The sequence below is a fragment of the Sus scrofa genome, chromosome 10 (genome assembly GCF_054392235.1).
Source record: "Sus scrofa isolate SSC_HxYL_T2T_F1_AM1 chromosome 10, Sscrofa_HxYL_maternal_Yorkshire_Landrace_v2.0, whole genome shotgun sequence".
NCBI classification, from domain to species: Eukaryota; Metazoa; Chordata; class Mammalia; order Artiodactyla; family Suidae; genus Sus; species Sus scrofa.
Window position 1 is genome coordinate 29,901,760 of NC_139392.1, and position 13,451 is coordinate 29,915,210.

At 52.7% G+C, this 13,451-nt stretch overlaps 1 protein-coding gene across 3 annotated transcripts in view; it reads right to left on the reverse strand.

Moving 5' to 3' along the window:
• The window catches only part of LOC110261044 (uncharacterized), a 116,844-nt gene that overhangs the window by 25,852 nt on the left and 77,541 nt on the right, over positions 1–13,451 (reverse strand). For 2 of the 3 annotated variants that reach the window (XM_084980804.1, XM_084980805.1), the window contains 8 exons: positions 10,566–10,616; positions 10,159–10,206; positions 8,374–8,594; positions 7,625–7,649; positions 4,527–4,577; positions 4,120–4,167; positions 2,335–2,555; positions 1,586–1,610 (listed from right to left, as the gene is read on the reverse strand). In XM_084980804.1, coding sequence (XP_084836930.1) covers positions 1,586–1,610; positions 2,335–2,555; positions 4,120–4,167; positions 4,527–4,577; positions 7,625–7,649; positions 8,374–8,594; positions 10,159–10,206; positions 10,566–10,616 — 690 coding nt within the window. The remainder of the gene's footprint in view (positions 1–1,585; positions 1,611–2,334; positions 2,556–4,119; positions 4,168–4,526; positions 4,578–7,624; positions 7,650–8,373; positions 8,595–10,158; positions 10,207–10,565; positions 10,617–13,451) is intronic. The other variant, XM_084980807.1, reaches the window with a different exon arrangement.

Consider the following 13,451-nt stretch of genomic DNA (forward strand, 5'->3'; position numbering starts at 1 on the left):
GGATATTTGTAAATCTTGTATTTGAAACAGGGGCTCATATTTGGAATATATGGGAAACAACTACAAATCAATTGAATCAAAAGGCAAATACCTCAGTTGTAGATGAGTGGAAGCCTGGGAGAGACCCACCGTCCAAGAAGACCACAGAGAGCAGCACACAGAGGGCAAGTTTCCCAAAGTCGCCTATCACAATGGAAAGGCAAAGCAAAGGCACCACGAGGTATCACCTCCCACCTGGTAGGACACGGAGTGTTTTCAAACCTGAACAGATGTTTGGGAAGATGTGACTGCCTGGGACTTCTGGACACTGTAGCAGGGAATGTCAACGGGGCCAGCCAGGACGGGAAACACCACGGCAGGACCCTGCAATCCCACTGCTGCATGGACATGTAAAGGAAGATCCATCAGTGTCGGGTAAAGAGACCTGCCATCCCAGGATCACGGCAGCGCCATACACAAGAGCCCAACAGAAACAGAGCCCCAGTGTCCACGGGCACACAGACTGAGAAAGACAACGGGGTGGATACAGACCATAGCAAGGTATTCCGTTGTCACAGAAGAAGGAAACCCTACCCATTGCAGCAATGCACAGAGAACTCCAGGACATTATTGACTGATTCACTTTTGGGCTTGAGGGCTGCCCCCGCAGCAGATGGAAATTCCCAGGCGAGGCGGCAAATCAGAGCTGTGGCCACCGGCCGACACCACAGCCACAGCCAAGCTGGATACCAGCCGCGTCTGGGACCTCTGCCGCAGCTCACCGCAATGCGGGATTCTTCACCCACTGGGCAAGGCCAAGGGTCGAACCCGTGTCCTCATAGGTACTGGTCAGGTTCATGAGCTCTGAGCCTCAACAGGAACTCGCTGGAGGACATCACTTCAAGTGAAGCCAGTCAGACACAGAAAGACAAAGACTCTCTGATGTCATGCACATGAGGTGTCTGAAAGACCACTCCTGAGCAGAGGCTGGAAGGGTGGCTGCCCCGAGTGGGCAGGAGGTGCGGGGGGAGCACAGCGTTCACAACACTCCTCGGGACACTTACAACCTCAAGAGGCTCGAGTTCATGGCACATGTTTGAAACAACAGCATGAAAGTCTGCACCAAGCAGAGGGGGAAGAAAAGAGGAAACGAAAGACCAACAGAGGAAGGAAAGCCTTTTCCCCAAACCTTGCTCCCAGCGGGTGCAGGGAGAATGAGGGAATGGACAGTTAGCCTGCGGTCATCATGAGACTGTTCAACGAGAAACTGGACAGCTATGTGGTGCTAAGGCACAAGTGACTCCCCACAAAACACACCCACTCACACTGGTTCACAATCACACCAACAGGCCCTCACACGCACACCCCCCAATGTTCCCGGACACCTACCCCCACCATACAAAGAGCCTCCTTTCCTCCAGGGACCCGAGGACTTGGGATGGCCCTTTTGTGGGAAGTCAGTCTCTTTCACCCCATCCTTCACCCCCTTTCCCAGGAGGAACCCAGAATCAGGGTGTCTCTGCAACCAAAGGGGCAGGAAAGCACCCCCCGCCCTTCCTCAACACCTGGACTTCTCCTCAGCAGAGCCGGGTTCCAGAATACTTACGGCTTTCATCGTCCATCCCGTCCACCTGTGATGAGAGAAAAGAAAACACTGTGAGTGTCACAGCATCCTCTGCACTGTGGCCACAGGTCTTCCTGTGGTTGCGGACCGCAGGCACACAGACAGAAGGCAGAGTTGAGTCCGTTTCCCCAAAAGAAGACAGCAAAGACACCTGTGGAAAAGGCACCAGCTTTTCATGGAAGACCTCCCAAGTCCACGTTCATTTAAAAAACATTCAGGCTTCTTTGGAGTTCCCGTCGTGGCACAGTGGTTAACGAATCCGACCAGGAACCATGAGGTTGCGGGTTCGATCCCTGGCCTTGCTCAGTGGGTTAAGGATCCGGCATTGCCGTGAGCTGAGGTGTAGGTTGCAGACGTTGCTCGGATCCCGCGTTGCTGTGGCTCTGGCGCAGGCCGGTGGCTACAGCTCTGGTTTGACCCTGAGCCTGGGAACCTCCATATGCCACAGGAATGGCCCTAGAAAAGGCAAAAAGACAACAAAACAAAACATTCAGGCTTCTTCAAAGACAAATGCTCCCTATGTACACTTGGGAACTGATGTGGTCCCTTTTGCCAATGCCCCTTGGAAGGAGTTATTGGTTGGTACCAAACTTTGACTCAACATTCCTCCACAGAGGAATGTGCATATATCCTCTATAATGGACTTGCTCAGATTTCCTTTTCTGAAGTAGGCACATCCAAGAAGAAAGGAGGCACCTTTTTAAATCTCCGATCAAGAAAGGTGAGCTTACCTTGGGGGCAAGCTGGTCTTCCTGCTCAACCAGGTCGCTGGCTGGGGACTCCTCGTCATTTTCAAGGGATGGGCCTGCCTCCTCCTCTGCCTCGTCAATGCAGGCAGCCTCCTCCTGCACCTTCTCAGTTCCCGGCCCCACCTCCTCCTCATTTGCCCCAGCCAGGGCCTCTTCCTCCGTCTTCTCACTCCCGCCGGCCTCCACAACATCATCGAGGGTTGCTAGGGGGACACACAGTCACTGTCAGCAAGGCGGTGGTGCTGCTCGGGAGGTACTCTGGGCACCTCACCTGACTGGACATGGGCTGGGAGTCAAGGGGTGGGGGTGGGATGAAGCACGGATGGAGCTTCTCTTGGCCCATCCTCCCGGGTAAACGTTTTGAAGGACGGCAGAGAGCACCTTGAAAGACCTGAGAAAGGGAGCCTCTGCCTCTCTTGCTAAAGGGAACCTCTCCGTGGCATATTCTCCATCTGAGAAATGGCCAACACGAGCATGCAGGCTCTGCTGCCATGACAGAGTCTCGTGAATCCTCCTGCCCATTTTCCTCTCCAGCCACATTCCTCCATCTTCTGAAATGGCAGGAGATCATTTCAGCTTCCCTACTCTTCCCACAGGGTACTCCTGTGTTCACACGCCATCCTCTGGGATGTTTCGCCTCTTTTCTTTTCTTAGATACATAATGCTTCTCTTTGGAATACTTTGGCAATAGGAAACTCACGGGGAGAGCAGGCCTTCCCAATGCTATGTACTTTGCACCACTGTCCATAACAACTTTTCTCATCATAACTCATAGGACCTCTGCACCCATTCAGGAATGACTCCCCCTTCAGCCCTGCTGCCAGGTCTTGGCCATTTCTACTTTCCATCTCTGACACTCTGCCGAGTCTGGTTACCACCTATATGTTGAGTTGCACGATATTTCCTTCTCTGTGCTGCCTGATTTCTCTATTTTTTTTTTTCTATTGATACTTGTTGCTTTTTAGGGCCACACACATGCCATATGGAGGTTCCCAGGCTAGGGGTCTAATAGGAGCCGTAGCTGCCATTTTATGTCAGAGCCACAGCAAGGCAGGATCCCAGCTGCATCTGCCACCTACACCACAGCTCACGGCATTACTGGATCCTTAACTCACTGAGTGAGGCCAGCGATCGAACCCGCAATCTCATGGTTCCTAGTTGGATTCCTTAACCACTGGAACTCCAAGTATGCCTCCTTTAACTCATCCAACTCTGCGAACATCCCTTCCCTCAGGACACACCGTGAGGACACAATAGGACAGGGAGGCCAGAAATCCCAAACATGCAGAGCCAGAGAGCTGCCTTCTCACCCACCACCTGACACTCACTCGACCAACTTGGTCTCCAGGGTCAAGGTGCCACCACTTCAGGTGCCACCACTTCAGGTCCCTCAAGGCCAATAAAGGAAACCAAGTCAACAGCTCTTGTGCACTGGGCCCTCACGGTGCCAATCACAAAGCAAACTTGCACAACGGGCAGAGACCAAAGCAGGAAGGAGCAGCTTTGGGAGGGAAAATCGATTCTCCCTCTCAAAGAAAAGGAGAGAGGAATACAAACACAGCACAACAAAGACCAGGGACCCAAGTCTTCTTCGTGGTATCCATTTCACAGGGGAAAACACCACAGCAGAGTGCCACTCATTAGGCCACCCACCCACCCACCCGCCAAGTCCTATCCCCCACTTCCTCCCTCTCCCGGCAGCAGGCGGAACCCAGGTGCTCCCAGGAACCCTCTCCCACTGGATCCCAGCTGCGTGCTCTTCCCTACCTGCAGCCTCCTCATCCTGGCGGCTGCTCAGGCTCTCCACCACTGAGTCTGTAGAAACACACCATCAGGGGAATCAAGGAGTTAGAAAGAGTGGCCCTCCCGTTTCTCTGGCTTCCCTGAGGTGACTACGGGTACAGAGCATCACCCTGGTTTTTCCTCCAGGTGCCCAGACCCTCCCTCTGCTCCATGGACTGAGACCCTTCCACACAAGGTGAGCACAGATGCCAACATTCAGGCATCTCATATCTGCTCCCTCTCCTTATTAAAGTAGGCGGTGAACATCTTTACATCAATTTCTTTCTGTTTTTAAGTTTCAGACTCACCTGCCCCACACTCCAAGCAGCAGGCGTCACCCAAGTGTCCCGGGATCCCTCTCCCATTGGCTCCTACCTGAGAGCTGTTCTTACCTGTATCACTTTCATCATGGTTGCTGTCACTCAGACTCTCCATGAAACATACTGCAGAGACACAGACATAAGGAATCAAGGTGTTAGAGCCTGTCCCCCACACGTATCCCCTACTTAGGGTTGTTTGCGGCCACACAGCACCACCCTGGCTTGTCCTCCGTGTGCTCAGAACTTCCCTCTGCTCTACGGCCTCAGAAGCTTCCATAAAACATTGGCCACAGTGGCAAACCTTCAGAGATCGTGGGCTGCTGAGGGATGGAGCCTTACACATCTCCCTTCTACGAGTCCATCTGGAGGCCTCAGCTCCAGGGTGACACACCTGAAATTCCAGCTGCATGGACACACTTGTGTGGTGGCCCCTGGGAGTGAACCATAGGCTGCTTTATTCTGTTCACTGCAAGAGGCAGACCTAACTACTGACTGAACTCAATTAAGCAGAAATGGCTCCTTCTGGCCAGTGGCTGGCACACTGTGGACAGCAGCTCTACAGAAGCACTGAGGAGAAAGGGACCACTGCCCGTGAGGTTCACCTCCAAAACATAAATAAAGAAAACTCATACACCTCCACAACAACAACAGCAAAGAAACCACCCAGGAGTTCCCGTCAGGGCACAGCGGAAACGAATCCGACTAGGAACCACGAGCTTGCGGGGTTGATCCCTGGCCTCGCTGAGGGGGTTAAGGATCCAGCGTTGCCGAGAGCTCTGGTGTCGGTCGCAGATACGGGTGGAGAAAAGGCTCCCCCGCCCCAGCATTGCCGATGCGAACGTACACTGGTACAACCACTATGGAAGACACCATGGAGGGTCCTGCGAAAACTGAACACAGCAGGGCATGCGACCTAGCAAGCCGAGCACCCTGGGAAATATCAGGACAAATGTATCCAGGAAAAAGACATATGCCCCTCTATGTTTATGGCAGCACTGTTCACAACAGCCAAGACAGGGAAGCCACCTCATGTCCACAGACAGATGAATGGCTCATGACGATGTGGTCCACATAGATGATGGAATTCACGACTCGGCCAGAAAATCGAAGAAGAAACCAATGCCACTCAAAACAATAGGGATGGATCGGGAGATTCTCGTGCAAAGTGAAGTACGTGACAAAGAGAAAGACGGATACCACCTGATCTCACTTAGAGGTGGAATCTAAAGCACGGCACAAAGGAACCTGTCCACAGAACCCACGGATGCAGAGAACAGACTTGTGGTTGTGAAGGGCACGGACTGGGAGTTTGGGGGCAGTTGACGCCAACTACGGCATTGAGAATGGAGAGACAACAAGGTCCTCCTGTTGCAGCACACGGAGAACGAGATCCAATCTCCTGTAATCGACCTGATCTCAGACGGCAATAATATCAAAAAAGGAACATACGTTAATGGACACACACGACTGGGGAACGTTGCTCCACAGCAGAGAGTGAAACAACACTGTACCTCCATTAAAATAGAAACAAACAGAAAGGACAGTGTCTAACAATCCACTGAATGGAAAGACAACCTACAGAAGAGGATATTTGTAAATCTTGTATTTGAAACAGGGGCTCATATTTGGAATATATGGGAAACAACTACAAATCAATTGAATCAAAAGGCAAATACCTCAGTTGTAGATGAGTGGAAGCCTGGGAGAGACCCACCGTCCAAGAAGACCACAGAGAGCAGCACACAGAGGGCAAGTTTCCCAAAGTCGCCTATCACAATGGAAAGGCAAAGCAAAGGCACCACGAGGTATCACCTCCCACCTGGTAGGACACGGAGTGTTTTCAAACCTGAACAGATGTTTGGGAAGATGTGACTGCCTGGGACTTCTGGACACTGTAGCAGGGAATGTCAACGGGGCCAGCCAGGACGGGAAACACCACGGCAGGACCCTGCAATCCCACTGCTGCATGGACATGTAAAGGAAGATCCATCAGTGTCGGGTAAAGAGACCTGCCATCCCAGGATCACGGCAGCGCCATACACAAGAGCCCAACAGAAACAGAGCCCCAGTGTCCACGGGCACACAGACTGAGAAAGACAACGGGGTGGATACAGACCATAGCAAGGTATTCCGTTGTCACAGAAGAAGGAAACCCTACCCATTGCAGCAATGCACAGAGAACTCCAGGACATTATTGACTGATTCACTTTTGGGCTTGAGGGCTGCCCCCGCAGCAGATGGAAATTCCCAGGCGAGGCGGCAAATCAGAGCTGTGGCCACCGGCCGACACCACAGCCACAGCCAAGCTGGATACCAGCCGCGTCTGGGACCTCTGCCGCAGCTCACCGCAATGCGGGATTCTTCACCCACTGGGCAAGGCCAAGGGTCGAACCCGTGTCCTCATAGGTACTGGTCAGGTTCATGAGCTCTGAGCCTCAACAGGAACTCGCTGGAGGACATCACTTCAAGTGAAGCCAGTCAGACACAGAAGGACAAAGACTCTCTGATGTCATGCACATGAGGTGTCTGAAAGACCACTCCTGAGCAGAGGCTGGAAGGGTGGCTGCCCCGAGTGGGCAGGAGGTGCGGGGGGAGCACAGCGTTCACAACACTCCTCGGGACACTTACAACCTCAAGAGGCTCGAGTTCATGGCACATGTTTGAAACAACAGCATGAAAGTCTGCACCAAGCAGAGGGGGAAGAAAAGAGGAAACGAAAGACCAACAGAGGAAGGAAAGCCTTTTCCCCAAACCTTGCTCCCAGCGGGTGCAGGGAGAATGAGGGAATGGACAGTTAGCCTGCGGTCATCATGAGACTGTTCAACGAGAAACTGGACAGCTATGTGGTGCTAAGGCACAAGTGACTCCCCACAAAACACACCCACTCACACTGGTTCACAATCACACCAACAGGCCCTCACACGCACACCCCCCAATGTTCCCGGACACCTACCCCCACCATACAAAGAGCCTCCTTTCCTCCAGGGACCCGAGGACTTGGGATGGCCCTTTTGTGGGAAGTCAGTCTCTTTCACCCCATCCTTCACCCCCTTTCCCAGGAGGAACCCAGAATCAGGGTGTCTCTGCAACCAAAGGGGCAGGAAAGCACCCCCCGCCCTTCCTCAACACCTGGACTTCTCCTCAGCAGAGCCGGGTTCCAGAATACTTACGGCTTTCATCGTCCATCCCGTCCACCTGTGATGAGAGAAAAGAAAACACTGTGAGTGTCACAGCATCCTCTGCACTGTGGCCACAGGTCTTCCTGTGGTTGCGGACCGCAGGCACACAGACAGAAGGCAGAGTTGAGTCCGTTTCCCCAAAAGAAGACAGCAAAGACACCTGTGGAAAAGGCACCAGCTTTTCATGGAAGACCTCCCAAGTCCACGTTCATTTAAAAAACATTCAGGCTTCTTTGGAGTTCCCGTCGTGGCGCAGTGGTTAACGAATCCGACCAGGAACCATGAGGTTGCGGGTTCGATCCCTGGCCTTGCTCAGTGGGTTAAGGATCCGGCATTGCCGTGAGCTGAGGTGTAGGTTGCAGACGTTGCTCGGATCCCGCGTTGCTGTGGCTCTGGCGCAGGCCGGTGGCTACAGCTCTGGTTTGACCCTGAGCCTGGGAATCTCCATATGCCACAGGAATGGCCCTAGAAAAGGCAAAAAGACAACAAAACAAAACATTCAGGCTTCTTCAAAGACAAATGCTCCCTATGTACACTTGGGAACTGATGTGGTCCCTTTTGCCAATGCCCCTTGGAAGGAGTTATTGGTTGGTACCAAACTTTGACTCAACATTCCTCCACAGAGGAATGTGCATATATCCTCTATAATGGACTTGCTCAGATTTCCTTTTCTGAAGTAGGCACATCCAAGAAGAAAGGAGGCACCTTTTTAAATCTCCGATCAAGAAAGGTGAGCTTACCTTGGGGGCAAGCTGGTCTTCCTGCTCAACCAGGTCGCTGGCTGGGGACTCCTCGTCATTTTCAAGGGATGGGTCTGCCTCCTCCTCTGCCTCGTCAATGCAGGCAGCCTCCTCCTGCACCTTCTCAGTTCCCGGCCCCACCTCCTCCTCATTTGCCCCAGCCAGGGCCTCTTCCTCCGTCTTCTCACTCCCACCGGCCTCCACAACATCATCGAGGGTTGCTAGGGGGACACACAGTCACTGTCAGCAAGGCGGTGGTGCTGCTCGGGAGGTACTCTGGGCACCTCACCTGACTGGACATGGGCTGGGAGTCAAGGGGTGGGGGTGGGATGAAGCACGGATGGAGCTTCTCTTGGCCCATCCTCCCGGGTAAACGTTTTGAAGGACGGCAGAGAGCACCTTGAAAGACCTGAGAAAGGGAGCCTCTGCCTCTCTTGCTAAAGGGAACCTCTCCGTGGCATATTCTCCATCTGAGAAATGGCCAACACGAGCATGCAGGCTCTGCTGCCATGACAGAGTCTCGTGAATCCTCCTGCCCATTTTCCTCTCCAGCCACATTCCTCCATCTTCTGAAATGGCAGGAGATCATTTCAGCTTCCCTACTCTTCCCACAGGGTGCTCCTGTGTTCACACGCCATCCTCTGGGATGTTTCGCCTCTTTTCTTTTCTTAGATACATAATGCTTCTCTTTGGAATACTTTGGCAATAGGAAACTCACGGGGAGAGCAGGCCTTCCCAATGCTATGTACTTTGCACCACTGTCCATAACAACTTTTCTCATCATAACTCATAGGACCTCTGCACCCATTCAGGAATGACTCCCCCTTCAGCCCTGCTGCCAGGTCTTGGCCATTTCTACTTTCCATCTCTGACACTCTGCCGAGTCTGGTTACTGCCTATATGTTGAGTTGCACGATATTTCCTTCTCTGTGCTGCCTGATTTCTCTATTTTTTTTTTTCTATTGATACTTGTTGCTTTTTAGGGCCACACACATGCCATATGGAGGTTCCCAGGCTAGGGGTCTAATAGGAGCCGTAGCTGCCATTTTATGTCAGAGCCACAGCAAGGCAGGATCCCAGCTGCATCTGCCACCTACACCACAGCTCACGGCATTACTGGATCCTTAACTCACTGAGTGAGGCCAGCGATCGAACCCGCAATCTCATGGTTCCTAGTTGGATTCCTTAACCACTGGAACTCCAAGTATGCCTCCTTTAACTCATCCAACTCTGCGAACATCCCTTCCCTCAGGACACACCGTGAGGACACAATAGGACAGGGAGGCCAGAAATCCCAAACATGCAGAGCCAGAGAGCTGCCTTCTCACCCACCACCTGACACTCACTCGACCAACTTGGTCTCCAGGGTCAAGGTGCCACCACTTCAGGTGCCACCACTTCAGGTCCCTCAAGGCCAATAAAGGAAACCAAGTCAACAGCTCTTGTGCACTGGGCCCTCACGGTGCCAATCACAAAGCAAACTTGCACAACGGGCAGAGACCAAAGCAGGAAGGAGCAGCTTTGGGAGGGAAAATCGATTCTCCCTCTCAAAGAAAAGGAGAGAGGAATACAAACACAGCACAACAAAGACCAGGGACCCAAGTCTTCTTCGTGGTATCCATTTCACAGGGGAAAACACCACAGCAGAGTGCCACTCATTAGGCCACCCACCCACCCACCCGCCAAGTCCTATCCCCCACTTCCTCCCTCTCCCGGCAGCAGGCGGAACCCAGGTGCTCCCAGGAACCCTCTCCCACTGGATCCCAGCTGCGTGCTCTTCCCTACCTGCAGCCTCCTCATCCTGGCGGCTGCTCAGGCTCTCCACCACTGAGTCTGTAGAAACACACCATCAGGGGAATCAAGGAGTTAGAAAGAGTGGCCCTCCCGTTTCTCCGGCTTCCCTGAGGTGACTACGGGTACAGAGCATCACCCTGGTTTTTCCTCCAGGTGCCCAGACCCTCCCTCTGCTCCATGGACTGAGACCCTTCCACACAAGGTGAGCACAGATGCCAACATTCAGGCATCTCATATCTGCTCCCTCTCCTTATTAAAGTAGGCGGTGAACATCTTTACATCAATTTCTTTCTGTTTTTAAGTTTCAGACTCACCTGCCCCACACTCCAAGCAGCAGGCGTCACCCAAGTGTCCCGGGATCCCTCTCCCATTGGCTCCTACCTGAGAGCTGTTCTTACCTGTATCACTTTCATCATGGTTGCTGTCACTCAGACTCTCCATGAAACATACTGCAGAGACACAGACATAAGGAATCAAGGTGTTAGAGCCTGTCCCCCACACGTATCCCCTACTTAGGGTTGTTTGCGGCCACACAGCACCACCCTGGCTTGTCCTCCGTGTGCTCAGAACTTCCCTCTGCTCTACAGCCTCAGAAGCTTCCATAAAACATTGGCCACAGTGGCAAACCTTCAGAGATCGTGGGCTGCTGAGGGATGGAGCCTTACACATCTCCCTTCTACGAGTCCATCTGGAGGCCTCAGCTCCAGGGTGACACACCTGAAATTCCAGCTGCATGGACACACTTGTGTGGTGGCCCCTGGGAGTGAACCATAGGCTGCTTTATTCTGTTCACTGCAAGAGGCAGACCTAACTACTGACTGAACTCAATTAAGCAGAAATGGCTCCTTCTGGCCAGTGGCTGGCACACTGTGGACAGCAGCTCTACAGAAGCACTGAGGAGAAAGGGACCACTGCCCGTGAGGTTCACCTCCAAAACATATATAAAGAAAACTCATACACCTCCACAACAACAACAGCAAAGAAACCACCCAGGAGTTCCCGTCAGGGCACAGCGGAAACGAATCCGACTAGGAACCACGAGCTTGCGGGGTTGATCCCTGGCCTCGCTGAGGGGGTTAAGGATCCAGCGTTGCCGAGAGCTCTGGTGTCGGTCGCAGATACGGGTGGAGAAAAGGCTCCCCCGCCCCAGCATTGCCGATGCGAACGTACACTGGTACAACCACTATGGAAGACACCATGGAGGGTCCTGCGAAAACTGAACACAGCAGGGCATGCGACCTAGCAAGCCGAGCACCCTGGGAAATATCAGGACAAATGTATCCAGGAAAAAGACATATGCCCCTCTATGTTTATGGCAGCACTGTTCACAACAGCCAAGACAGGGAAGCCACCTCATGTCCACAGACAGATGAATGGCTCATGACGATGTGGTCCACATAGATGATGGAATTCACGACTCGGCCAGAAAATCGAAGAAGAAACCAATGCCACTCAAAACAATAGGGATGGATCGGGAGATTCTCGTGCAAAGTGAAGTACGTGACAAAGAGAAAGACGGATACCACCTGATCTCACTTAGAGGTGGAATCTAAAGCACGGCACAAAGGAACCTGTCCACAGAACCCACGGATGCAGAGAACAGACTTGTGGTTGTGAAGGGCACGGACTGGGAGTTTGGGGGCAGTTGACGCCAACTACGGCATTGAGAATGGAGAGACAACAAGGTCCTCCTGTTGCAGCACACGGAGAACGAGATCCAATCTCCTGTAATCGACCTGATCTCAGACGGCAATAATATCAAAAAAGGAACATACGTTAATGGACACACACGACTGGGGAACGTTGCTCCACAGCAGAGAGTGAAACAACACTGTACCTCCATTAAAATAGAAACAAACAGAAAGGACAGTGTCTAACAATCCACTGAATGGAAAGACAACCTACAGAAGAGGATATTTGTAAATCTTGTATTTGAAACAGGGGCTCATATTTGGAATATATGGGAAACAACTACAAATCAATTGAATCAAAAGGCAAATACCTCAGTTGTAGATGAGTGGAAGCCTGGGAGAGACCCACCGTCCAAGAAGACCACAGAGAGCAGCACACAGAGGGCAAGTTTCCCAAAGTCGCCTATCACAATGGAAAGGCAAAGCAAAGGCACCACGAGGTATCACCTCCCACCTGGTAGGACACGGAGTGTTTTCAAACCTGAACAGATGTTTGGGAAGATGTGACTGCCTGGGACTTCTGGACACTGTAGCAGGGAATGTCAACGGGGCCAGCCAGGACGGGAAACACCACGGCAGGACCCTGCAATCCCACTGCTGCATGGACATGTAAAGGAAGATCCATCAGTGTCGGGTAAAGAGACCTGCCATCCCAGGATCACGGCAGCGCCATACACAAGAGCCCAACAGAAACAGAGCCCCAGTGTCCACGGGCACACAGACTGAGAAAGACAACGGGGTGGATACAGACCATAGCAAGGTATTCCGTTGTCACAGAAGAAGGAAACCCTACCCATTGCAGCAATGCACAGAGAACTCCAGGACATTATTGACTGATTCACTTTTGGGCTTGAGGGCTGCCCCCGCAGCAGATGGAAATTCCCAGGCGAGGCGGCAAATCAGAGCTGTGGCCACCGGCCGACACCACAGCCACAGCCAAGCTGGATACCAGCCGCGTCTGGGACCTCTGCCGCAGCTCACCGCAATGCGGGATTCTTCACCCACTGGGCAAGGCCAAGGGTCGAACCCGTGTCCTCATAGGTACTGGTCAGGTTCATGAGCTCTGAGCCTCAACAGGAACTCGCTGGAGGACATCACTTCAAGTGAAGCCAGTCAGACACAGAAGGACAAAGACTCTCTGATGTCATGCACATGAGGTGTCTGAAAGACCACTCCTGAGCAGAGGCTGGAAGGGTGGCTGCCCCGAGTGGGCAGGAGGTGCGGGGGGAGCACAGCGTTCACAACACTCCTCGGGACACTTACAACCTCAAGAGGCTCGAGTTCATGGCACATGTTTGAAACAACAGCATGAAAGTCTGCACCAAGCAGAGGGGGAAGAAAAGAGGAAACGAAAGACCAACAGAGGAAGGAAAGCCTTTTCCCCAAACCTTGCTCCCAGCGGGTGCAGGGAGAATGAGGGAATGGACAGTTAGCCTGCGGTCATCATGAGACTGTTCAACGAGAAACTGGACAGCTATGTGGTGCTAAGGCACAAGTGACTCCCCACAAAACACACCCACTCACACTGGTTCACAATCACACCAACAGGCCCTCACACGCACACCCCCCAATGTTCCCGGACACCTACCCCCA